This window comes from Ips typographus, linkage group LG16 (assembly GCF_016097725.1).
Source record: "Ips typographus isolate SLU linkage group LG16, UJ_Ityp_2.0, whole genome shotgun sequence".
Lineage (NCBI taxonomy): Eukaryota > Metazoa > Arthropoda > Insecta > Coleoptera > Curculionidae > Ips > Ips typographus.
Genome location: NC_138437.1, coordinates 4,119,751 through 4,147,397, shown reverse-complemented (window position 1 = coordinate 4,147,397; position 27,647 = coordinate 4,119,751). Strand labels below are relative to the sequence as shown.

General features: G+C 32.9%; 1 protein-coding gene and 1 long non-coding RNA gene across 3 annotated transcripts in view; both read right to left on the bottom strand.

The window, feature by feature from the left end:
• Positions 1 to 868: 868 nt before the first annotated feature.
• LOC145739150 (uncharacterized) lies at positions 869 to 1,751 on the bottom strand. The gene is made up of 2 exons (XR_014180906.1): positions 1,570 to 1,751; positions 869 to 1,163 (listed from the first exon to the last, which is right to left on the bottom strand). It is a non-coding gene; the product is annotated as an uncharacterized LOC145739150 (long non-coding RNA).
• Positions 1,752 to 3,769: 2,018 nt separating this feature from the next.
• The window catches only part of Slip1 (SLo interacting protein 1), a 96,948-nt gene continuing 73,070 nt past the window's right edge, over positions 3,770 to 27,647 (bottom strand). Inside the window, exons 2-8 of one of the 2 annotated variants that reach the window (XM_081993925.1) lie at positions 20,981 to 21,208; positions 10,000 to 10,167; positions 7,471 to 7,569; positions 6,701 to 7,362; positions 5,341 to 5,695; positions 5,096 to 5,287; positions 3,770 to 5,047 (exon numbers count right to left, since the gene is read on the bottom strand). In XM_081993925.1, coding sequence (XP_081850051.1) covers positions 4,739 to 5,047; positions 5,096 to 5,287; positions 5,341 to 5,695; positions 6,701 to 7,362; positions 7,471 to 7,569; positions 10,000 to 10,167; positions 20,981 to 21,208 — 2,013 coding nt within the window. In that variant the 3' untranslated portion in view covers positions 3,770 to 4,738. The remainder of the gene's footprint in view (positions 5,048 to 5,095; positions 5,288 to 5,340; positions 5,696 to 6,700; positions 7,363 to 7,470; positions 7,570 to 9,999; positions 10,168 to 20,980; positions 21,209 to 27,647) is intronic. The other variant, XM_081993926.1, reaches the window with a different exon arrangement.

Below are 27,647 nucleotides of genomic sequence, written 5' to 3'. Positions count from 1 at the left end.
GTTAACTTAATATTTCTTTGTAAACTAAAAAGAACCGTTTCTTTATCCTGCTGTCTGCATTTCCAGATAACACTGGAGCTTTTGCTCATCACTCTTGGCTTCTCTTCTCAGTACATTAAATTGCCTTGAAGGGCAATCGCTAGACCCTTTGCTGAGCTCTCAGCGCAGCATTCGTTTATTGCTACACTGTTTGTTGTATGTTGTGTAATCATTAGTTAAACCTCCGTCGTATATACTTAAGACTCTCATTTTCCATTCTGTTTCATTTTCGACTTAATGGTAGCCCAATCACAAAGAGTTCTAAAATGTTTCACACTGAGTGTAAGTAAATGGTTTTTCTATTTTAGCCAGGATTTTAATTTTAATTAGTAGACAGTTCGATGCACTATTGGGGATTGTTTCTTACCCAGATAAGACGAGGAATTGAAATTTTTAGATTGAAAAGCCATTTGATCTACCCTGTAGTTGATATCATATGTACAGGGTGTCACAATTTAGCGCTTCGGGAAAATAATCTTGTGATTATCAAAATGTGGTCATGAGAAAACGCTGTAAACAGCAGCTTCCTAAATCCATTCCTAGAAAGTGGTGGATTCTATGTTTTAACACTTGTAATCTTGATTTTAATAAAAAGTGGCACTTTGGTTTGTCTGCTTAGCTTATATTTTCCTTCAATCCAATTTGATGATTTAGTTTTAAAAAATACCAAGACATTTAATAGTTCTTTAACTTTCTTAAATCAGAAAACTGCACGATCTAAAAAATATACTTTAATGATAAGGTGAACTGAAACTGATATGAATATTTTTAGGTCAAATAACTAACTTGATATAATACCACCAGTAAATTCAATAGAATGAAAAATAACTTTTAAAAACGTTTAAAGAACAAATTTATTGAAGAAATAACATATTAAGTTTGCATACATGTTCAATTCTTTTTTCTGAAAGGAAGAGCTTTCAATCTAAGTTTCTTTGTAGTATTTCTTCTTCGAGGGATAAATTCAGGCATGGGTGCATCCTGGTAAATTCGTGGTAGTGGTCTGATTGTAGTGGTGGTGGTCGGCTCGAAGAAATCACTATTTCGGACTGCCTGACGAAACTTTCTCCTTGGTTTGATAATGAAGTTTAGGAAGAAAACCAGGAATATCATTAACACAGCCACTGGAAAAAAAGAGAATCCATCAGAGAAAATATTATCGTTAAATATTTCGGGGGAAAATCGAGTTTTAGGTAAGCGAGAATAATTAATGAACGTGCCGGAAAAGGATATCAAACCGCCACATAATCCTTGGGCCAGCCTTTCAGCTCTCCCTGAATCTATTGGCAATTGAATATATGCTTGGATTCTAATGGTTGATCACTATCTGAACTGCCCTTATGTGTGCGGTCACCCATGGTTTACCCTCGGGAAAACTGTTTTTATCTAAGGCTATTCGATTTCGAGTGCTGAAGTTGGCACTGTTTGATATCCGAGCAAATATATTTTTTTCTTAACGAGTATTTAATTCGGTCTAACATTGATGTCCCAAAAGAGTAAAATAAAAATCAAATAAACTAAATTACTTACTTTTGATATTCATTTTGGATGAAAACAAAGTTTGCTGGGTCACTTTATTGAAGTTAAAGCACTGAATGTTGATTGAATTACGAATAATGCATAGAACTGCTGACAAGGTATTGAAAAAATTTCTTGTTGCCATAATGTTTATCTTAATGTTCAATTCGAAGGAAGTGTTAATGATAAAGCTTGTAGGTATTGCTCTAATTTGATTTTATAATTTTGCTCATAGCAAAAGGAGGGTACCATGTAAATAATTTTGGTTTACATCAACAAATCTGACTGAATGAACTCTAAAATCAATGAATCACAGACCTATCTAAATGAAAACTACCTAAAAATCCACTGTGTAACTGCATTGTTATTGCAGTTCAATTTCTGTATAGCAATATGGTTTATTTGTTATGTTAATCTTTGTGGTACCAACCCTTAAAAATAGGAGTGTTATATGGTTTAGCCATCTAGTGACTGTTCTGTACGTTATGCCTGGAAAATCTTAGAAATCTACCTGGAAAACTAATGTGATATTGGGCTAACTGGATCGAAAGCTTGCTTAACTCCCTTTACTCAACGTTGGAAAAACAGATGTCGTTCTAAAGTGTCTTACTACCCATCAAAAAGTGATGAAAGATGAAAATAAAATTTACTGTTAAAATATACAGGGTGACTCCAAAGTTAGGAAGGCCCTGCGAATAGGGCTTCATTTTTCATTTGGCGTTTTTTCGAAATATGAACAATAATGAAGATACAGAGTGTCAAATAAATTAATTAAAAATTATTATTGAATTTTTTTGTTCAATTCTAAAAATAAAACCCATTTATTATTTTTTTGCTACGACGCACCGTTTTCGAGTAAAAAAATAAAAACCAAAAAAATAGGGGATAAAAATAAAATATGACTTTTTAAAAAAGAGGTTAGTGCATATAACTCAATAAATAGTGAATCTATAAAAATAATATTAACATAATCGTAATCTACGTAAAAAAGTGCCTTAAAATAATGTAAAAGCTATTTTCACCAAACTCAAATAATAACAAAGTTACAGGGACTTGGCATGGGACATGGGACTTTACAGGAAATGTCAAAAATTACAAATTTGACAACTACAAGACAACAAAAAACCTTAAAAAAATACCCGACAACGTCTTTTTGATTTTTAAATTTCTGGCATTTTCTTAATGGTTCTGGCAGTTTCCATATAAAAACAAGCAACTTCTTCACCCTGTACAGCAGAGGACTGTCACAAATTTCCTTTCACCATACAGAGAAGATACCCAGGGTTGCAACCATATTCACCTTATTCAACAGAAATAGTTCCGTCTGATTTCTAATTAAAAAATAATGATAATTCTTCCGTGTTTTGTTTGTAATGGTCTATCTATCCATTTACAGATTCACTACATGTAATATGTTCTCATATCTTTCTGCTTGATCATCTTATTTCAATCCTTATGGATGTTCCAAACGGATCTAATAATACAAAAAATATGAAATGTACTAATAATATTCCTTAGTTCAATTCGCTTTTTCGATCGGATTAATTGTTTACGATATAAGCGTAGAAGTATTGACTTCCTTTGCCAAGACAATACAAGAGAAGATAGTAATAAGCTATACTTCCTTGCATAGACAAGGAAATTACTTATTACCGTCCTTCCACCTTGGATCTAGTATATTCATAGAAATTTCTCTGTATAACATAACATGAAATCTTAAAGCGTCAAATCAGGCATTTTTTGGGCATTAATTTATTAATTAAAGTCACTCTGAACATTGACAGACTTCCTACGGAATATGGATCTCTCGACAAGCAAATGCTGGACTGATTAGCAGTAACCCAATTAAACAAACTGGCCTAACAAATATTAAGCAAACAAGTTTAAAAAAACGTGGATTTGACGTTCTTAGAGGCTTTTTCCATACGTCCTTCTGAGTCTTGTCGCCTAACTAATAGACGCCCTCTGCAGTTCCTTTTAGACTATTTTCCTCCAGTACATGTCAAGAATTCTTGTAACTATCCTTTGAAAATTTGTAGTGTTAATAGCATAATTTGAAATAATGAGGAATAAGCCAAACTAAGTAAAAACTACTGACTGACTGAACTGAACCTACTGTGCACATACTGCACAGTCGAATCTATTGTCACATTTATAGTTTTTTAGCAACTATTACTCTTGTTGTTACAGAGGGTAGTAAAAAAAACATGTCTTCAGTTAATAAATTCTTTATTTTTATCTTATGGGACATTGAATATACAACTATAGGTGGAACTAGATTTGGCTCTATTCCTGTGCTGTCTCTAAAAGCAACAAAACGACTCATATCTTTAGTTTATATATGGAAATACACGATGTGTTGTGTATGTACAAGGTTTTAGTGCCGGCTTTCTGTGTTGTTTATTATCTTTGGTTATTCTTAATTTTTCAGTTTGGTTTTCTGTCGTTATCATCATCAAAATTATTTTTCTAATGCTGATGATTTAGTAATACAGTTATTGCCTACACAGCAACGCTTTTAAATAATATCACATACATTTGATTTAAACCTTTTGGGTAGCACATATACGTATATTTAAACAATTATAGCAGTAATGAGAATGTAAAACATGTTCATCCGTTAAACTTTCAATTTTAGCCAAACTATTTTATATTTAAAGTCTTACTGATTTTTCAGTCCCATTACCGTTTGTTTAAAAGCGGTCAAAGCGTTTTAAATAACCTTTAATAGTTAGATATATTGTACTTACGTAACACTTAATCGGGATTATAGTTTACATTAAGATAGACATCGAATGTTGTTCCATTAAGTATATTAGTAAATGCCCCTATGTATACAGCCACCTCTTCAACCAAGATGATAGTCCCATTATTTCGTAAGCATTTTTGCAGTGTTTTTTGCCAATAGAATATAATCTACTGTCTTACATAATATAATATTTGATATGTACACTTAAGGTAAAAACATCACATTTTGAATTAAATTATGGGAGTTAAAATATTTTAAAAGGCATTATATATTACAAGGAGTGAAAAAAGTGCAGATTTGACATTTAAGGTGTTTGTGGTGATATAAAAATCATACCGTATATACCCAGAGAACTAGATAAGAAGAAAGCTTACCCAACTGAAAACCAATTTACATCCAGACCTTTCAATTATTATTTACATACATATAAATTTATACAGTAGTAACCGAAAGTAGCCCCATTAGTTTCCCATTAGTTGGGGGTGGTTTCTGTCCATGACCAATAACATCCTGTGTAGTGTCATGTCCGTCTTTTTCCTTATGAGGCCTGGACTTTGTCCGGTGTTTTTTTGCTGTGTTGTCTATGTTGTTTGCCACTTTCCTTGAACTGGATTTCATGTTATGTTCCTCTGTGATTTCCTCGATGTGTCTTGAAGCAGTCAGAATTTCTTGTCGTTGTTTGCGCTCACGAGATTTTTCTAAATGCTTCTTGCGTTCTTCTTTAGTCCAGTAACGTCCAATCTACAAATACTTGTTATGCTTGTTTTTATAATATGTAGTTAAAATTACCTTGAGTTCAGAAATAGTATCATCTTCAGTGGTCAACCCAGCTCGTTCTTCTGAAATCTTTAGTTCTCTGTTTTTTAATATGCGGTTTCTAACTGGTCGTCTTGCTATGTATCTAGTACCATCTGGTCGCCTTTTCACCTTCCATTCCATTTTCGTTTCAACATTCTTGTCCTGATGAGCTGAAGTATAACCCTGCAACCAATTCAAGTTTGTCACAAAGTTTTTAATAAAAACGCAAACCTTACCAAACTGCCACTGAAGAACTGGTACTGACTGAGACTAGGAGCAGTAAAACTGGATGTAGGTTTTGCGTTCCCCATCTCAGGGTTTTGGGCTACCAAAGCTTGCCTGAAGAGTTGCTGCTGAAGAAGCATGGTTTGTTGAAGATTAGCCACGTTAGTGTACATGGTGTCTGACAAAACATGAGCAGGACTTAAACCCACTCGTCTAGTAGGTGAAGAAGGACTGACAATTTTCGAACTGGATTTGGATTTTTTGGTCTTAACAGCTTGTCGTTTGCATGATTCGCAGGTGGTTTTTGCTTCTTTTTCTTTGATGCAGTCTTCCTTTTCTTCTAGGGGGCACAGTATCAGAGTTGACCTGAAAACCATGGAATTATTAGGATGATAATTTTAAAATTAAGCGCAAAAAGTTTTCCTAAACTGTATCATAATTCATCTGCCACAACCAGGTCTACACCAACTGATGCTATTTTCAATTCATGTGCTGTTTTGGTACTATTAGAGATAATATCATGATATTGGGAATATTTCTGGGCTTGTCAAAATGTGTCTTAGTTAAATCTTGTTGCAACAAAAGAATGCAAGGAAAGTTAACTATCGTGATGAATGCGCCAGTAAACTAACATAGAGTCTAATTGTAAGAACTGTTTTACTTATCACGTTATATTAATAGTTATCGGGAAATTTACCATTGTGGGTATTTAATTACTGTTCTATGCAGGCAAATAGATCGCTAGATGTTAGATGATACATTTAACAGTTGTATTCATTCAGTATGTCACGAGGTAGTGTACAGTCAGACTATATCTATGTCACTAGCCAGTACAGATACTGGAGTTACTGTATTGGTTATTACACACAGACATTTAATCAACCACATAATTTAAATCTAGGAAGATGGTAACATAAATTATTATGCAAAAATGTTGGCAGTATTAATGAAAAGATTAACGGGGCGCCGCTTCTCAATAACATATTCAGTAAATTCAATAATGTATCAATAAACTCGATACAGGAGATTATTTATTATAAACAGTATTCAAGATTGAATAATTTATCGACTACGATTGACCTGATTGATTAAGTATTCAAAGAGATGCGACATACACGGAACTTATTGAGTTATTACTTTCTATTTGACTCTTTAACAAGCACAGAATAACAGAGAAGTAAAAGAAGGCAACTTTCCCCCAATTAGGAGGTGATGACGGTTCAGAAAAAATGGAGACATAACAGTGTTCAAGAAATAATCAAGATCTGAGTTTGTTAATACATTCTGCATTTAGTAGTTTCTTCTAATATGAATCAGCCTTTAAAACTTAAAGCTAAGTTACCACAAATACTTTATTTCAGACATTATTACCTGTAGATATTCTTTTGCTTAGAATCCTGGGTTGCAGTAAGTTCAAAAGTTAAATGATTACTATTGGAAGATCCTCCAGTATTATAAGCACTGGAGCTGTTTTCATGCTCTTCTCCACTGCTGTTACTCTTAGGAGCTTTAACCTTGATCGGCTTCTTCTCCTCCTTCTCCTCAACGTCATTGGTAACATCTTTAACCCACACTCCTTCCTGATGTAGTTTTAGCCACTGCTCTATCATATTGTCATCTCCAGGTTCGTAAGGACAAGAATATATCGGTTCTATTTCACCATCGAGTATTGAGTCTTCTGGAATAGTCTCGTAGATGTGTTCAGTGTCAGATTCTGGAGGAGGTATGTGGGGTATTTGGGGTGCTTTGCGCTTGTCACTTTTAAAAGCAATATTTTGCATCCTGAAGTCTAGTTGTGAGATTTCCTGGTTAATTGAGTCCATTTTGCTCCGTACTAACGAATTGGTGAGATTGAGCTTATCTGGGACGAAGTGCGAAGGAACTTTCGGGCCTGGAACCTCATTCTTAGGTAAATTTTGATTTTCCGACTGTTGCTGCACTAGTTGCTCTATCAAACTGTTTTGATAAGCCGCGCTCTTCCCGTTTGGAGATGTGAGCGAATCTATCGGCTCTGCGTCCAAGTATTCCTCGCTCTGAAACAAAAATCGATATGTTCAGTTAGTTGCAAAAGCTACCACTGGATGGCGTTTCACGATAAATACAATGAAATATGTTTGCAACCTTGGTATATAGGTGCTTACCCTATTGTAACATCTGCTGACCAACAATGTAACGGCTTTCCTGTTTTCGGCAAAAAGCGACTCTGTCTCTTCTTTGTTTGCTACATCCTTTCCGTTAACCTACGGAAAGGACAATATTAGATTTTTTGCTTTTGTAAGTAGTTTTCAAAATTTTTATTAAAAGTTAGTAAAAGTAGTGAAATTTGAAATTGTCTTTTTTAAGAGAGAAAATTCAGGAAATGTCAAAATTCTAAATTAAGTGGTTTCCAGATCTATTACCTCAACCACCTTTAACAAAAAGACAAAGTTAATATTTCGCTGGTTTTCCCGAATAGCGACATTCTCAGAAATGATCATTTTGTATTAAGATCCAGAAAATCTATCTACATCAACAGAAAACAACAACTAATTAAAGTAACTTCTTCTTAAAAGCTAATCAATCGTTGTTTCTGCTGTTGTAGCTTCTGTTTGAATTTTGAACTTTATACAATTACTCCGGAAAACCAACCATAAGTTCTTTTAAGAATGATTGAAAATTTGTCATATTTATAATGTAAATTGGTTTAATTGACTGAGCACGTTTAAATAAAGCTCTTGAGAAATTTGATTGATGAGCCAAAATACAAATGGCTTTAAAGTAAAGATATGAAAGTAATTTGGAAAGCATTGCATAATAATCGCTGAACGTTTTAAAAAGATGGTGAAACATTGAGTTCAAGTAGGGTAGTAATTTAAAGGGCTCGAGTATAAAGCATAAAGCATTCCAGTGTTGCCAGGTCTGGAAAAAAAATCCCCACCTCTGGGGAATTCGAACCACGATATTTGGAAAAAGCCTTTTTGAGTGTTTTTTTTTTTCAAATTCCAATTTAATACTTGTTGTTAACTGTCAAATTATGAAACTATAAAACTCAAAAAAATGCTTAAAATCACTGTTGCATTTGTAAATCATATTACATGCTTGTTTATAGGTCCATGAGCATAAATTAGACAGTCGTAATGTGTAAAGTTTTATTTTGAGCATATTTCAATCTGTCATAAACTTGAAAATCGTCAAATACCACTCCGTGAAGCTAAAAAACTATAAAACATTGCTTAAAAGCAGTACAATCATGGCAAATGACATTTAATGCTTATTTGTCTATGAATACAATTTTGATAGTTCACAAACGTATCAACTGTGTAAATCAAATCTATAGAGCTAATAAACTATAAAACCGGCTTAAACGTACTGCTATAGTTAATACAGTTGTAAATCATATTAAAAATGTTTTTTTATAGTCTAGTCCCTGAGTGTATCGGTTTATTTAAGCATATTTCAATATTAATGTTGGAAACTGTCAAAATCTTATAACTCAAACTAGTAAAATCTGTTTAAAATTAACATTCAATGTTTTTTAGAGCTCCATGAGTAGGATTATTGACAGATGTGAGGTGAAGTTCTTTTGTTTGAAGCTTAGTTCCTGCAAACTGTCAAAAACTACTATGAAGCTATAAGTGTTAACAAAAACATGCTCAAAAGCAATACAGTTCTAAATTATTTCAAGTGAATTTTCTAGGTGTTTCATTTTTCCAGTTGTGACAACTCCGGAACTAATAGAGGTATAAAGGTAATTTTTTGTTGCATTACTCGGCACTCTCTAGGGTATAGCATGAGTTGAGTTGATGAGTTCTTCACGGTCTTTTCAGGGTCAAAATTTCCAAATTATAAGAAAGTGAAATTAAAGTAAAACCTAAAAAAAATCTGGGAAATTTTAGTAAAATCTGGCAACTTTTCCAAAACGCTTTTAGGAAAATTATATCATTTAAGGGTTGGCAACACTGAAAGCATTTATTGAAAGAGGCCGATATCGGCATCAAATATGCAACATATTGAAGCTCTTAGTTCTCGATGTGTTTTATGTACGTTTTGAGCTTACGTCGAGAAGTAAAAAAGATACGCAAAGTATGTAGAGAATTTCGCTTTGTCGGAGCCCGCATTCTGTTATAAAAGATTTTTCACACTAGGATTTGCAATTTGAATGGGTGAAAATTCCCTCGGATTTTTGCATATCTCAGATCGCATCGAGTGTAGCTTTTTAGAGATTAGGTATTATATTCCCGTTTTTTTTTTCATTTGCAACCAGAATGTGTGGCATGCCAAGATAAAATTTAGTAAGTGAGACTGTCGGCGATAAAACAGACAGGAGACACGATCCAAATGTATATAAAGCCGACTCGGAAAACACGTAAAGTGCAAGGAGCCAATAAACATTTTATATTAACTTTCACGCTAACGTTATTTCCTCGGACCTCAATAAATAAAAATCTATCGGATTTTCCTCTGAGCGAAGGTTTATTCGAGGTGCATGTACACCTTGATGGTCTTGAAAATATATTAGGCAAAGTCTCTAGTGCAGTTGAAGCTAACGTAATTAGACTCACGTATCTGTGTTCACTTCGCAATATGAATTATTTATTTGTCTCGAAAAAGTCTCATCCATTCCCTATCTCGATGAGAGCCGGAGCTTTGCAGAACAAACGTGACAGGCAGTGCAATAACCAAAAAATTACCTGTAAAATTTGGTCTCCTTGCCTTAACCTCCCATCTCGGTCTGCTACACTTTGAGGTGCAATGTCTCGAATGTACACTTCCGTACAAGTATCCACTTCCGAACCGGAACTATAGCACACTGTAAGTCCTAACTTTTCATCACTGCTACATTTTCTTAATGTCACCTCCTGAAACAATAGAAAAGTTTGGAGAAAAGGCTAAGAGAAATAAACTGTCTTCCCCAATATCGATAAGGAAAGAGATAATGGGGATGTGCGGGGAGCCAGTGGCCGATATATCTGTCATATAATAGATAATTTTTTATATCGAAATAACATATTTTGTCCGTCTTATTGAAGACGATTTTCAGTGGGGAGAGTGTAATAAATTGCTTTATTACTGATATCTTTGTCCGACGTTGTATCTCATTTAAACGTTACAAGTAGCTTATGGAGTCTTTAATCTTGCAGGTTCAGTCCATCGCTCTGAGATCTTATCTATCAATCATCATAGAAGCAGAGGCAAAAACAAGCTATAATGCATATCCGCTCGCGTCGTCGCCAACCGTACTAAGACGACTAAAACAAGTGCAAACATGGGGATATATTATGTTCCCTTGGAGGTATGTCGTCGGCCAATCCTCTAGATGAGCCGCAAATTTTGAACAAAACATTTAATGGATTATGCCCTTTAAATGTCAGCTAATGTGCGACAAAAAGTAAACTGTGCCGTAATGGTTATACAAACACAATGCTAATTTGTAGACAGCCATGGACTAAATTTTAATTAAACGAGTTAAGCTTCGCTGCTCTCCTTACACTAGAGCGCTTATATCACTTAATCCGGACCTGGAAATTCACGATTAAGCCGGAAATGTGGGACAGTAATTAGAATGTCCCATGACAAACTACAACGCACTTGACACCTAAACTCCCTAGCTAATTTTTCCAGTTGCATATTTATACTATAAAGTCAAATTAGGTCCGCAGTAATTTGAATTGTCATACTGGATCTACGAGGGTAATATTTTATACATTCCCAGTCTAGTCTAATCTAAATTAACACTCAAATTTCACGAGGAAAAACGGACTAGAAAAATAATTGATTTAGAAAAAAAAAATTGATAACCGCATAGCAACCTGATATCATCGTTTGCGGCTTCTCCCATTTCCATGGATTTACAACAAAAACACGACCAACGAAATTGAAAGATTTCTTGATATAGTCTTCTTCCGTATTCCTACTATACATGACATTCTTTTATACATTACAGGAAAGGATAGTTGTAGGAAAGTTATTTACAATAAGTGGACAAAAGCAAAGCAAGGAAAATGAAAAACAGTTACTATGAGAAATCCTTTTTGACTGAAAGCTAATTGTGTTGTTGACAACCGTTTTAAATAAATTGATATTGTAGGGAACTGAAAGCAATCTCATTGGTGGACATTTATATAATTCAACCGGTGAATATCTATGAAATCCTAGAATTATGATAGAAATTTAAACATCACTGCACAGTTCGTAGAAGACTAATTTTATAAGCAAAAGGCCAAGAAAACCTTTGATTTCTGAGAAGAATAGCCTGTCTAGAATTTGCTAGACTCTATGTGAATTGAACTGAAACGACTGGTGTATTATTAATTTCTTATTCTGTTCGTATACGTCTTCTAAGAAACCCCGTAAATCTAAGATTTAATCTTACTTATGCATTATTGTTTCTGGCAATGACTCTAAGCTTATTTAGTCAATATAAACATTTGATATAAAGTTGCAAAAAAAAAGATCAAACACGTGTTTGGTGACAAATTATCTTGTTTATCTTTTCACTCTTTCTCTAAAAAGTAAATTCTTCAAACTAACCCAATTCCACTGTTAAGTAATTTGAAATTGATTGCTCTTGAAATGTCGCCATTACATAGTTTAAACTTAACTGTGTATTTTTGACAAATTTTGTTTTTGCAGATGTTTTACTACCCTTTAAAATTTATTACGGTTTTACTCAGGTATCTTTTCGGCCATCTTTAGAAAGTAGTGCTACCACCGGTACAACTTATTTTCTTTTTAGGATCGAGAGAAAGACATCTGGGTTCATCATGGGTTATTTGGTCCTAAATTTTATGAATGTAGAAAAAGAAAGTTTGAAAGAAGAAGGAGGAAAGAAAAAGTTGCGTTTGTCATCTTTCTCTTTCTCCCATTCTATCTTACCCGTTTTCTAATTATTAGTTTGTCTCTACTTTATTTATCACTCCATTTATTTCACTTCTATTATTTTTAATTGACTTAGTTTCTGATTCTTTCACTTTCAAAAATCATACGTTTGCTTGCTCTTTTATCAAGCTTATTTACTTTCCCTCCTTTCGCTCTCTATCTGTTTATTCTTTCCTCTTCATTTTATCATTTTTTTTTACCTTTTTACATTCTTCCGTTCATTTCTTTTGTCACTAATATTTTTATTTTTGTTTTGTTATTCCTTCCTACTTTATCGTTCCTTTTGTAAAATGTTTTTGAAATGGAACAAATAGGCTTAAGATGTCTCTTTTTTAATGAAATTTTTAGAAATACAGGTAAATTATTATTAAATATGTCTGAAAATGCTTGAAAATTTAGCACAAAAAATTGACTTTGGCAAACTTCAAAATTTTAGATAGCATAATTATAATCATGAAAGAAGACAGAAGCATAAAGTTTCAACTATGTGTCAACATTTTGCAAAATTGTTTCTGAACTATGGCGATACGTCATTTTAAAATATAGGACCAAAAGTTTGACAGCTCGTAATTCGGCTATTTTGACAGGTATTGTGACAAGTTTTACACCAAATTGTAGCCTAGAGTGTCATCTTTAAAATGACCTATGGTTCCTCCAGAAATATTATCTACTAAGTGGGTTATTTCAAGAATATCTTCAAGTGTTTTAAGTTGAGACATACCTGAGTTTTCAAAAATTGGACAGCTTCTTACTCAGCTATTTTGACAGGTATTGTGACAAGTTTTCTATACGAATTTGGAGCTCAGAGTGTCCTCTGTAAAACGACCTATAACTTTTCTAGGAACGTTGTTAATTGATTAGGTTATTCCACTAAAATTATATTACATCCAAAATGTTTCTGAAATAGCAAGCAGAATCCAATAATGCAAAAATATACAGTGTGTCCCATTTAAAAGAAGCAAGTTGACATCTACTTCCGGTTAAACCGGAAGTGATAGAAAGATAATTTTAAAATATAGCACACATCGAATTTATCTGAATTCGGCAAAATTCAACTCATAAACCTATAAAATGTACTATATTGCTATTGAGCATGTGTTTTTTCACTTCTGCAGCTTCATAGAGTATTGCGGCATTTTGACATATGGAATTAGCTCCAAAGAAGAGAGCTTTACGTCACATCTGTCAAAAATCCTGGTCATGAAGCTCTAAAATTTAATGTGAATATTAACAGATTGTACTAGTTTCAAAAAAGTTTTGTCACTTTATAGCTTCATGGAAAAGATTTTGATAGTTTCCAAGCTTCCACGATTGAAAAATGCTCTGGATGAACAGATACACGGCACGACTGTCCAATTTCTTATTGGACTTATGGACCTATAAACAAGATGATTTACCACTGTATTAATTATAACAGTGCTTTTACTGCTTGTAGTTTTATAGCTTCATGGAGTGGTAGTTTACAATTACCACTATTACTTTACAAAATAGACGTGCTATTTTTGTGTCCGACAATACAATTGTATGTCATACCTGTCAAAATTGTATTCATAAAGAATATGATTTTACTGGCTTTAATCAATGTTTTATAGTTTGATAGCTATGGAGTGGAAACATATTCACAATAGACAGTTACTTCTGTCCAATTTCTGTTCATGGAACTATAAACAAGCATTTAGTATGATTTACAGCTGTATTAATTACAACAGTGCTTTTAAGCAGGTTTTGTAGTTTAGAATAGTATTTGACACTATTGTGACAGATTTAAATATCTTGAAAATAGACAAGTTACATATCAAAATTTAACTTATGTAGCTATAAAGTACATTTAACGTTTTACACTAAATTAAAATGCTTAACTTTTAAACCAAACTACATTTGATTAGTTATAAAAAGAAAATTCTTTCTTTATCTCAATTTGATTTGCATATCCTAATATATTTCTATTTCTATCAAGTTACATCACTCCTGATTTTTTAATTGGTGTGATAGGCTCATTAATAGATTGTTTAGAAAAGCTTGACTACCATGTAAATGCCACTAGGGTGTAATATAAGGACAATGTTATTGTAATGTAAATTTAAGATTTCAAAAAAATACTTTATATTCTGGAAAAGAATTGAATTAAAATGCGGGGTAATAAACACTCAAATTTGACACGGGGATTGTTTACGTTAGAAAGAAGGCGAGAAGTGTTAATGAAAAAAGCAAAGGTTGTGGTAAGTACATTATCGACCTGGTGCAGAGCCAACCAACATTCAATCAGCCTCGCATAGGAAAACAAAGACCCGACGAAGGAACGTCAACAGCACTGCACAAAGTTTGTATGCAAATTTGCGTTATCTCATCGGGATAAACCTCTTAAAGGATTGAGAAATTGATGTCACAAAGTTTTTAGTGCTCGATCGTGCGAGGAACAAAGTAAAGTGTTTTAAAAGCAACATACATGATTAGATGGTTCCGGGTCAGAAATAAAATATCCAATATAAGTTATTCAGACAAGGTGTCGAAAACGCATTTATGAGTTATGGGTTTGATGAAAGATAACTTTAAGACAAAAAATCGTAAATAAATGCCAGGCTTACCTCCGCTATTAAAACAGTTCTTTAATTAGTAATTTATTGTCATCGGCCCAAAGGAACCGGAGACATCCAAAGATAAATGACAGTCCTTCGGTATATTGTATTAAACCGATTTATTCGATGGCTTGAACTTTGATTTATTAAAGCTATTAGCGGCCTTTTGATGATTTATTCCGACCTAGCCAGAAACTTTCTCACTGCCATAATCGGTTTCCATTAAGACTGCAAACAAATTGTGAAACTGCAAGGCAGCAAGTTATCAAAATTGTTAATTTACAGGGAAAAAAAATGTAAAAAATACCCGCAAACGTTCAGCCGCTGGCGCTTGCAATTAACTTTTACGGCAACTAGGTCTAGTTGAAAAGAGAAAAGTTTGACCGATTATATCTCGACGATCGAACACCTACAACAAAACCTAAAGCTGCGGAATCTCGTGATAAATGTAGAAAAAAGCGACTGAAAGCAATTTATATCAGAATTAATCTATTAAAGCGCATTAAGCGTAAACCATGAAAGGTAATTATTGTTCCTATTACTTTCCGAAGTAAAAAGTCAAAATCCATCAACTTGCCGGAAGTAAAACGTCTCTTTAACAACCAATTGTTAACTTATTATGAACGATTAAAGGCCTAGTCGAAGTATTTGTGTATGCATCGTTAGCCTCTTTAAACTACAATACTATGTGCCACGTTGAGCTACTAATGCTTTTCAATTTTCTACAGGCAATTCTTCTATGAGACATCAATCATTTCAAACGCGTTTCGAATAAATAAATGTCAGAAAAAATCCTCCATCTAACTTTACGTTACTAGGACGACAGTATACTCAGATATAATCTTGTTGGCTTTATCGTTTTCCTTAATTATAAATACATCGTCCGTAGTAGCTCGAGGTAAACAAGAAAATCAGTTTGATATCTCTAATTTGTCCAGGCAGAACTCCCCGAGGTTCTAATCGATTCAGCAAGCACTAACTCTCTGTATCACTTCACCACAAAGTAAGGTCAAACATCCCATCTTGTAATAATATGTTCAAGAGCTAAAATCTTGATCGTTTTGTGTATTTGGATAAAGGTTACGATATCCCTTTAGAGGTTAACATTGGAAAATCATGTTTTTCCTATTTTTATTTGCTGCTCTGACCGTCAGGTGGATATACCCTAAAACCCGTCCCTAGAGTGCGTCAATCATTAATATTTAGTAGGGATACGGTGTTTTTTATTGGATTTTTGCCACATTACTTCTCGACGCTTCCGTTATATACAATTTGGACCGTATAAAAATAGTTTATTAAACCTATTTCGCGATTTGCTCCTTTCCTATACCGAGATTTACGAAAAGATGACGAGCCAGAGAAAATGGAAAAAGTTTCGGAATTACATATTATACGATGAAATATCAGCGGAGAAAATGAGTAGATTTTTGTCCGAAAGTTTTTCGATTAAAAAAGCTCTCTCAAATTTTAACGAGCTATCCAATGCAGTTTGTTTTTTTTATTCCATCATTTCCTGCATCAATCAAACTAACACAGTGACAAACCTTAAGCTAATATTTTAATAAACAATATTCTCTTCTACCTTAAAGTGATAAGGATACACCCTGACGTTTAACAAACATCGGAAGATAATTAATATAGATTCTTCCTGGTGGAGTAGAAAAGCGTATCAACTTACGAGGGAACTTTCCGATGTTCAGTTACGTATCGTAAGACAAATCGATTTATGGACGTAATTCCTATTTGGCGTCTGCAGGGAAATCAACTACTACTACCTTTGACAACGGATTGATAGGGAAGAGTACAGATCATATTACAGCGTCCCTTCAGTCCATTCGAAAATAATGTTTGTCTATCTATCTATGTTTTAGTAAATGGCAAGGAGGTTTCAGATTTAAATTATTAGATTATGTGAAGGCGATTTGTCAATTTTTGCCGAAATCGAGTTAACCATACCATCAACATGATGAACGTGTTAAGTATGTCCCCAGAAATTGTTCAGGCTAAATAAGCGATCAGTCAGTAGATATCAACTGATTTATTTTTGCCATATACAGGGTGTCCCGCGAGGTTGGGACAAAATTTTACTATGTGTTCTTTAAGTAAGTTTGAGTCAAAGATGTCCTATAAACATGGTTCCGCAAATGCTTCCTTACCAAGATATGATTTTTCTAAATTTAATAGTGTTATCGTGCCAAAAAGTACAATGCTATAATAATAATTATCTCTAGTATATTAAGAAGTATATTAAGCACATATGAGAGGTTTAGAGTATGTAGAGAAATCACATACCAGGGCTGAACTGCTTCGTGAAATTAATAATATCGCTGACGACCTAAAATAACCACCGTGTTGGGAAAAAATTCTTCTCATCATTAAAAAGGCTAAACTATGCCTACAATGTGAAGGTGGACACTTTGAACAATTATTGTAAACATGTTTTTTCACAGTAGTACTAATTTTTTTGTTAAGTAAAATTATAGTTTCCGGCATAATAACACTATTAAATTTTAAAAAATCATATCTTGACAAGAGAGCATTTGCGGACCCATGTTTATAGGACATTTTCGACTAGAATTCACCTAAAGAACATGTAGTGAAATTTTGTCCCTTACCTCGCGGGACACCCTGTATATGTCCTCCACACACCTAACCTCCACTCTTCTCTATTCAACCATAGTTCATCTGGTAGTTCTCTCTCCTTCATTTTATTGTCTATTCCTTCCCGCCAGCTTCTGGGGTTTCCCTCTTTTATTTTTTCCTTTTGGTGTCCACAGTAATACCTGTTTTGGGATTCGGTCCATGTCCAAACCATATAAGTTGTTGGGTTGTGATATCGTCAAGGATCGTATGTTCGATACCCATTATTTCTCTTATTCTCGCATTTATAACCTTTTCCATCCTTGATTTTCCGGCGGATCTCCTCCAATAGTCCATGTCGGTTGCCAAAAAATAACTAAAGGTACTCCAAATATTGTCTAAATTAACAGAAATGTTTGTAATCAATTATTAATTTATGTACAGGTTATCCCTTAATGAGATGCTGATATTTAGGAATCATTAAAAAAAATCATATAAACATGTGTCGTAAAGATTTAAATTTTTAATATACAGAGTGATAAAATTTCAAGAAATGGTATAGCAGTCGTTATAAAAATTAGATTAAAAATTAGATAGAGAGGTTATTAAGTACTTGCCTTAAGTATGTAATTAATATCTGTGTTATTTGAAGATTATAATAAAATATTAAGTATATGGATTTCTTAGGAGCATTCTTATAACAAGTAGTACTTTATACTATTCTTATAACAAGTAGTAATTATAGCTTAATTTATATTTGATTTAAGTATATTTCTTTGAAGCAAACTTACTTAAGGAAAAGTAAGTTTGATTAGTTTCAATAAAACTTATTCTACTTAAAACCAAACTAAGTCCATATTTTTTTAAATATTGTGAAAATAAGAAAATATTGTGCTTGGCTAAGGAACTTAATTTTTCAGTGTATAACAAACAATGTTGCTTACTGTTAAAATATTGATATAAAAAACATTTATTACACATTTTAAAACATTTATTTCAAAAGTCGAAAGCTTTACATTATGAGGGTAGCTTTTTGCCTGTAATCGATCTCCCCTACACCCAACCAGCTCTTTCCTAGATGTCACACACAGTCTAAAACACAGGACGTTTTTTTATGATGGTTTTTGTCGAACCTCGTAAAAAATGCAACAAAAAGTCTATATTTAAATTGAACTAGGAATATTTTGATTGTCATTAGTACTGCAAATAAGTCGATGATGGGAAAGGGGGTTGTTTAGAAGGTTAAAAATGTATTTCTATGCTGATAAAGTGTATAAATATTCCTTGCAAGTTTAAAATTTTGTCGATTTACAAACTCAATGTGTATACAGGGTGAAGCAGGTTCTCAATAGCATTTAGAGGTTTATGGAACTTTCAAAATGGTCCTAGAAGCCTCTGGAAATTGATCAGTTGTAGAAGGTTAAGAAACTTTTCAGAAATTGTCAATAGCATTTTGAGGTCTTTGGCATATTCAAAACGGTTCTAGAGGCCTCTGACAATTTAAAACAACTCTGGGAAGGATTAAGACACTTGTAGAGGCCTCTAGCACTTTTTAGAAGGTTCACAATAGCATTTAGAGGTCTATGGAACTTTCAAAATGGTCCTAGAAGCCTCTGGAAATTGAAAACAGTTCTGGGAATGTTTAAGACAGTTGTAGAAGGTTAAGAAACTTTTCAGAAATTGTCAATAGCATTTAGAGGTCTTTGGCATATTCAAAACGGTTTTAGAGGCCTCTGATAATTTAAAACAACTCTGGGAAGGATAAAGACACTTGTAGAGACTTATGGCACTTTTTAGAAGGTTCACAATAGCATTTAGAGGTCTATAGAACTTTCAAAATGGTTCTAGAAACCTCTGCCAATGTAAAACAGTTCTGGAAAAGTTTAAGACAGTTGTAGAAGGCTCTGGAATATTTCAGAAAGTTCTCAGGAGGTCTTTAGCACATTCAAAATGGTGCTAGAGGCAAGCCTCTGACCATTTAAAACAACTCTGGGAAGATTTAAGACATTTGTAGAAGCTTCGGGCACTTTTCAAAATGGCCCAGAGGTTTCTGATGGTTTAAATCAATTCTTGGAACGTTTAAGTTTAAACTTATATATGACCAACCAATCAAAGTTTATATACCGTTGGAAAACTCATTTTGCTAGTTTTTTTTTTAAACTTTTGTCTTTAATTACACATTTTGAAATGCTTACAGCACCTGAAACCTTCTTTAAAATGTGACATCAAACAAAAAAAGCATTATTAAGCAAAACAACTAAAAACAGCGTTTAGTGGTTTTCAAGCCACTTTTTATTTTTTAAAATAGTTTTACCTTCTAGACTTAAATGCATTACTTTTGCTAATGCTCGTACCAAAAACTGGGGTTTAGTTTAAAGAGTACAAAAGCAAAAAAACAAGTTAAAACTCGTATTTTATGTCCTAAAATCAAAGAAGCACTTCTTACACCAGGTGGTTTATGGTAGTTGAGGTCTGTCAGTCACTAAACAATCATTTCTCTAAAAATTGTTATTGTATTGTATAGGAATTAAAACAACATCACATTTTTAAACCAATTTCATTATAGGGAAGTTTTAGAGAATTTGAATAAACTAAAATAACAGTTAGTGATATGAAAAGGACATTTCATTGGATATTCTCGAGTTGTATTCTGAAAATACTGTTTCTGAAGTCATGATAAAGCTCTATTTAAACTAACAATAAAGTTATTTACATGTACAATTTTCTTCTTATGTTTCCTTATTTGATCGTAACTAAACGTAACGAAAAAAAAAATTTGCATAGGCAGAGACTCAAATTGAATTTGTTCTGGTTACAAGTATCTCCATTTTAATTAGTTATTTTTTCAACTTCATATGAATAACTTACAGTCAAGTTGCAGTAGCTTCTGGTTTGTTAAACTGTCATTCTAAATATGTTAAGTAGTCAGCGGACGTGTAATTGGAAAAATATCTAGGTACAAACGACTGAATTAAAAAAGGGAAATTAAAACTCGTTTTAACAAACGCGTAGGTTCCAGGTGTATGAAAATTTTAATAAATGTCTCCGACTTCTTAAAATATGTCCTGGCTCTTAGCTATGATAATAGTTCGCAATTGTAAAGCCGGGCAAACTAAATTACTGGGAGATATATCGTGACGTTGCTCCGGGCTGAATCCGTAACGGTTAATTAAAAAAGAACGGAGAGTTTTGTGAAAGAGGGGAAACTTTAGCTCTGAGAACAAAATGCGTCTTTAAACTAGAGTTGTGTTCGTGTTATTTGTCACAGTCTTGTTTAATCTTTAAAAAAAAACCAATTCAGTAACGGCAATATGATAATATTAACCCCGAGCACGCTTCACAGTTTCTGGTTAAGCATTAATTAAAATTAGGTAAACGTTAGGTTCTATTAATGATGCGAGGCAATATTAAATGCAGTGGTGGCTCGTGACTGTCATTAAAAAGTGAAAAATCGACCATCTCAAAAACCAATATTGTCTAGGAACTCTAAGACAATCAGATAATTAGAACTCCATCCGGTAATTTTATGGAAAAGCTTAACTTTCCTCATTAGCCGCCACTGACTACTTTGTACACAAACGAGCGTTAGTTAGTCCTTTATTTATTATACCATAATAGGGTCATAAACATAACTTACCTCTAAATCTATGTCGTGAGCGAAACAATCGATTGTATTGTCATCTATCCATTGGATTCCACAAATATCCGTCTGACAGCTTGTAGAGACATACTTGGAACCGTCCCTAGTTTGAGTAGGAGACCCAGTGGTTCTCCTCTTTACTTCCACTACAATAGGTTCCTGCGCTGTCATAAATGCCCTGACAGCATCTTCGTGAGGAAAACTGCTTACATCCGTACCGTTCACCTGTAAAGTAACACATCGTTTAATTGAAAATTCAAACCCTATACGAAATCTATAGCTGTAATAACTTTTGTTGAAACCGTAAAGCAGGTTCTTGGAACATTATCGTACTTTTTGAAAAGTTGAGAGGCTTCGTTTTACAAGTTTTCCACTACAACGCACACCTTTTCCATAAAATTTGTTTCGAAGACTTTAAAATTCATGGGAGAATATTTTCAGCCGAGACATTTTAGCATATTTAACTTAATTGCATAAGTTTGCAGCTTCCAGAAACTTAGTTTCGATGTTAAAACGTTTGATAGACCATGGTAATGTTGCTGTTCAGATTTATTACCTCAATTTTTTGGATGCAATTTTTTTTTCTATTACTAGAATGGCTTTCTTACTATGTATATCAATGAGTGCCCTATGCTGCTTCGAGCTTCGACTTGTTGAATGAAAACCCGAAAATGCAATTGCACGGTGTCAAAAGGAAACCTATATCAGGTGGGAATTCCGTTTCGACCGAAGGTTTGTATGAAAACCTAACGAAGGGAATAAAAGCGCAAATAATAGAATTATTGGAGAATTTTATTTCCTTTTGAAGTTTGCCCTCAGATGGGAATGGAAAACCTGAAAGTTTCAACAATAAAACTGACATATAAAATAACAAAATAGGGAGTAATCAGATCTTGGTATAATTGCTTAACACTAAAAAATTCGGATGGCATCCGACAAGGACGGAAAATTAATTAACCATCTGGGGTCTGGTGTAATAAAATACGCGTTTTGGGAACGATTCCCTATATTCCGCTTTAAAATAAAAACCTAAAAAAATTTAAATAAATAACGCGGCTTAGAAAAAAGATCCGGCACAAATTTGCATTTAAAATTAGCCTTCTCCCGCATGTGGATATAAAGCTTTATCTCTAAGTACACGAGCCGCATATATTAATTTTGATTTAAATGAGATTAGCACTTTTTTATTAAACCTTGTCCGCTTACATCGAAACATATTCACACATTTTAGTTATTAGATTGAAAGCTAGACGAAAATCCATTTCAATTACATTAATGGTAGTTAAAGGCCAATTATTGCAGTATTTGAAAATACTGGAACGTGACCTGCACATGCAAAAATTTCAAAGATGTATGAACTCAATTGGGGTTCTTGTTAGCCAAAAGTGGCTTTGAGGTTTAGTGACTTTTTTGGATCAAACGATAAAACGTAAGCAGGTCCGAAATATCAAACCAAGTTATTAAAATATATAATTTTAAAATTATGTAAATAAAATTGTTGTAAAATTGTTTAAGTTGGACTAACAAGGTGATAATGGCAAACTAAAAATTACAAGGAGGACATTTTGAAAAACACACTAAAATTTTGAAAATTTTTAAAAATGGAATAAAAACAGGGCAAAAATCGGAAAATGGCAAATTGATCTTACATGAATCAATTTACATGGACAAACACACTTTTTGAAAATAGAATAACAGGGTGAAAATCGGCGTGTAAAAATGGCAAATTGAAAATTACAAATTGTTCTTAGATCACTCTAAAAATTTTTCATTAAAAACCTACTTTTTAAAGTTTTGGAAATTTTTTAAAATGGAATAACAAGGTGAAAAAGACAACTATAAAACTGCAAATTGATCTAAGATGAGTCTATAAATTACAGAGATTACCGTGAAAATGAAAACCTTGATAATTGATTTGAAAATGGAAAAACTGTATAAAAATTGCAAAAATTTTTGAAAATTTTGAAAATGGAACAACAGTATGAAAATAGCAACTATACAATTCATCTTAGACGAGTCTAGAAATTCCAGAGACAAAATTTCTGTGAAGAAACGCAATTTTTGAAAAATTTTTAAAATAGAAAAAACGGTGATAACGGCAGATTAAAAATTGCAAATTGCACTTATATGACTCTAAAAATTCCAAAGAATCAATTTTCATTAAAAAACGCACTTTTTTTGATTTTTTTTTTAAATGGAGTACAGTGTGAAATTGGCAATCTTAGTTGAGTCTAGACATTCTACAGAATCAATTTCCTTGAAAAAAAACTTACTTTTTGTTAAGCTACATAGTTTTTGCATATACAAATAAACAACAGGGTAAAAACGGCAAAATTAAAAATTGCAAATTGACTTTAGATGATTCTAAAAAATCAATTTCCGTTAAGAAAACCTCACTTTTTAAAAACCTTGAATAAATAAATAAATAACAGTGTGAAAATGGCAAATTAATCTTGGATGACTCTAAAAGTTCCAAAAAATCATTCTCTCTAAAATATTTAAATGCTTCTTAAAGAGAATCAATTTAAATGATTCCAGAGAATTTCAATAAAAAAACGCAGTTTATAATGCAAATTGATATTAGTTAAGTCTAGAAATTCTAGAGAATCAATTTCCTTGAAAAAACTTACTTTTTGACAACGTTGAAAATGTATGAAAATTTAATAACAGTGTTAAAATAGCAAATTTATCTTGGATGACTCTAAAAGTTCCACAAAAATCAATTTTTTTCTGAAAATTTTTGAAAAACAGACTGAAAATGACAAATGTCAAGAGAATTAATAATATTAATTTTATTACAATAGTTTGAGGAACAGTCAGAGTTTTTTCGAATTCTAACCTAACATTTAAATAAACAAACAAGTGTAGCACAACATTTAAATCAGGACCAATAGTACAGGGTTGTAATTAAAAAAAGTTGATGATGGATACTAAAAAAACAGACAATTTGTCATGCTTTTAAGGAAAAAAAATTGCAATGACAAAGTGTCAATTACATTTCTTGTTAATTATTGTCGTGTCAATTACATCATTATCTCATCAACAAAAAATGATGAAAGTTGATGGCAATAACCAAAAACCGAAATGTCAAATGTCAATAGTAAAATTTCTTCTATTTATCTCATAAAAATGTCTTTTTTTTTTGGATATCTAAGGAAATAATTGGAATGTTCTAAGAGGGTATTAAATACCCAATTGCCTAATCTCTTACTGTTTTGGAGAAATTTATGCTTACACACGAATTTGTGACAACCTGTTAGATGTAATTTATATGTTTCTCAATTTTTTTTGTAGCCAATATGTTTATTCTGCTTTAGTTTGAAATAAATCTGAAAGAATTTTCGGCTTATTTTCTAATATTATGTTGGTCATGCACTAAGTAATTTCTACAGTAACAATATGTATTTTCTATTCATGGCGACAAGGTTTCAAAGGTTGAGTCTCCTATAAAAATTCTCTAATATTAAGCAAAATTAATCATAAATGCACCGTCTTTCAAATTTCTATGACTACTCCGACATTTAGTATCTTGAAGCACAGTTTAAAAAAGATTAAAAGTTACAGGTGTCAACTCCCGCCTGAATATTCCTGTAGGCTTAAATTTTATTAAAAAGGTGTTTTTATAAAAGATCGTCGCCTATATTCACAGAAATTCTATTCGTTGACAGCCTTAAATTAAGTCTGAGCCGAAAATAAAACTGAGCCGTACACATCAAAGAAATTAAGGATTTTTGAAAGAGCTTAATTTTCTCGCAGTCCCTTTTGCAGTTCTTGGTAAATGTGTTATCAAAAGCGGTCTTATAAGCAATTAGTTTCAGCTTATAGACGGTGCCCTTAATATGGTCCAACTGCAATATAATACCCAAACTTTTACTATAATAATTCACTTACATCTACAGTTGTAAATAAACATCCTGTCTACAGAAATATATAGTCGCGCCCAACTACCACGGTTGACATATTTATAGTGCCAACTTGGTGGTGTCAAATACGCTTAGGAAAACTTAAATTGCGTTAAATATTAAGAAAGAAAAGCTTTTGATTAATGCCCACTATGAGTCTCAATAGTTCCGACCGAAGAATTAAAAAGCTTTAACCTTATACCTCCTAATATGCTTTTAAATTTATAGGGGGGCTTAAATCCATTATGCTTTAGTATATCTCCTAAAAATACTACTCGAGAAAGTTCAAGAGCGGCATTATAGCCTCCTAAACTGCATAAAATCGGGAAATTATGGTAATTTAATTTCAGGAAGCCTAATCGCATTAATACGATACAACATACCCAGATGATGTGTTATTTCGCTTTTAAATGCCATATAAATATCATTTGCGATATAAAAGTATGTATTTAGCGATAAGGTGTGAAACCATGAAAAACATCCATTACCTAGCCTGGAGAAGTAGTTTAAAAGATTTTTCAGGGTTAAAAACTTAATTCAAGGATTCACCCTCATTTAACGTTAAGTCTCAACAAATGAGTATTTGTGTTAAGGGAATATATCACCGTAACTGCTCTAATAACTTCTTCACACCTTAGGAGGTATATTGCCTCTACGGCAAATGAAAATAAATTTTCCGGATTTCAGGGCGCTTTACCTTGAGACAGTCTTCTAGATGCTTTTGATCGTAAAACACGACCCACTTACTGACTGAAAAACTCGCTAAATAAACCTAATTTCTTCTACCATCCCGGAAAATGACTGATGTTTAAACGGACCGCTCTGAAAGACATTACAAATAATAAAGACACCTGCGTACAAAATGATGCTGGCAATTTACATAAATATTCTTGCTCCTATGGAAATCTTGCCTCCTGAAATGGGGGAACGCGTCTCAACTTCCGCTCTGTAATATCCACGCCTTGTTTCTCCATTAATTAATTTTGTCCGCGGACTAAGTAGATTCTTAATGCTGTACTTTAAGGCATGAATACCCCTAAGAATAACTAAGGGCCCTGAAGTGTTAATATTGATTTTATATTATGTCTATTGGAATTATAATTATTCTCTTCCCATTGATATATGCCTCTTCATAAGTTGAGAGCGATTATTACCAAATTAAATCAAATAATGTATAATATATAATAGGCTCTCCAATAAAAGGAAAGTTAATTTCAATAATTCAAATTTTTGTATTATTTTGTAAGGGCATATGTTGCATATAAACATAATTTGCTCCTGATTTTTACTGGCATACTAGAAACAATATATTTTTATTTATCTTTGTTTAGCTCCTTTTCTCTCAATTTTTCCTATAATAACCTAATAATTATTTTTGACACTGTATACCTTGTTTAAGATTTTCTTATTACAAAACTAACTGAATTGTTCGAGCTTTAAATTGACTTCTTAACGCTAAAAACTTCTCAGTTGAAGTTTGTATTACACTTACTATTATTTAATTGTACATAACAAGTGTTATAAGAAGGATATTACACACGAATGTTACATACAATGAGTGTGTAACTGCTACAACAGAAAATATTATGTACTACCTTCTACACTTTACATTCAACCTACTTCAGAAGGAAAAAACCTTATAACTTTGACGGTGGAATTGACTGAAACAGACTTTCTCTCGAGTTTTTCTTTGCTGGCAAATCGAAAAACCGTGTAATTGACAGAGAAACGTAATTGCATGCGCGAAACAAAGACAGAAAATCCGAAAAAAAGTCTAGTAGGCAAAAACTTTGTGGCAGTGTTGCCAGCCGTTCGCATGGATTAATAAATTTGTTATTGACCTATTGTACCTCTACAAATTTGTTATTGACCTATTGTACATTCCTACTTCTTTCATCAAATGGGCGTTTACTGTTTGCTTTGGTTTCTGCATTTATTTTTAAATAGAAAGAATGAGTATAAGGCATTATAGTGTTGCGTTAAAATTAAATAAATGGGAATTTAAGAATGTCCCATTAACATAAATAATTAGGTAGAAATCTATTTGTGTGTGACAACGTGACAACGCCGCGACAAAATTCATGGCAAACTTACTTTTCTGATAAATTTTCCATCTTTGTCTCGCTACATTAATTGGCAATGTTTCTCTGTCTGTTACATGGATATTTCTATAGCCAGTTTCAGTTTTACCACTCCTGTGCACCAGTGGGTTATGGCAAGCAAATTTCTACCAAAATGACCTGCTATTTTGCTTTAATCAGAGTTTTTCAAGACTTAAAATGAAATATTTAAACCTTCTGAAGATGATTTTTTCAACAATCTGCACATGTGTGCACAAATCTCTTTGTAAAAATGTCTAGTTTTTAATTTATTTAGTAATTAAAAAGATGGCATTATGGTCCATTTTTGTTTAAAACTATAGTTGTTATGGCAAAACCCATTACAACAGTGGGTTATTCCAAGCAAATTTGAACAATAATGACATATGTAGTTTTTGCTTTAACTAAAACTTTGTGAGACATACAGAAATTCAATATTTAAACCTTCTGAAGATGGCTTTTACAACAATCTGCACATGCGTGAAAAATCTCTTTGAAAAAATGTATAGTTTTTTAAATTTATTTAGTAATGAAAAAGATGGCATTGTGGTCCAGTTTCGCTTGAAACTATTTTTAGTTCTTATGGCAAAACCCGTTAGGGTAGTGGCTCATTTCAAGCAAATGTCAACCATAATGACATCTGCTTTTTTTAATTAAAGCAAA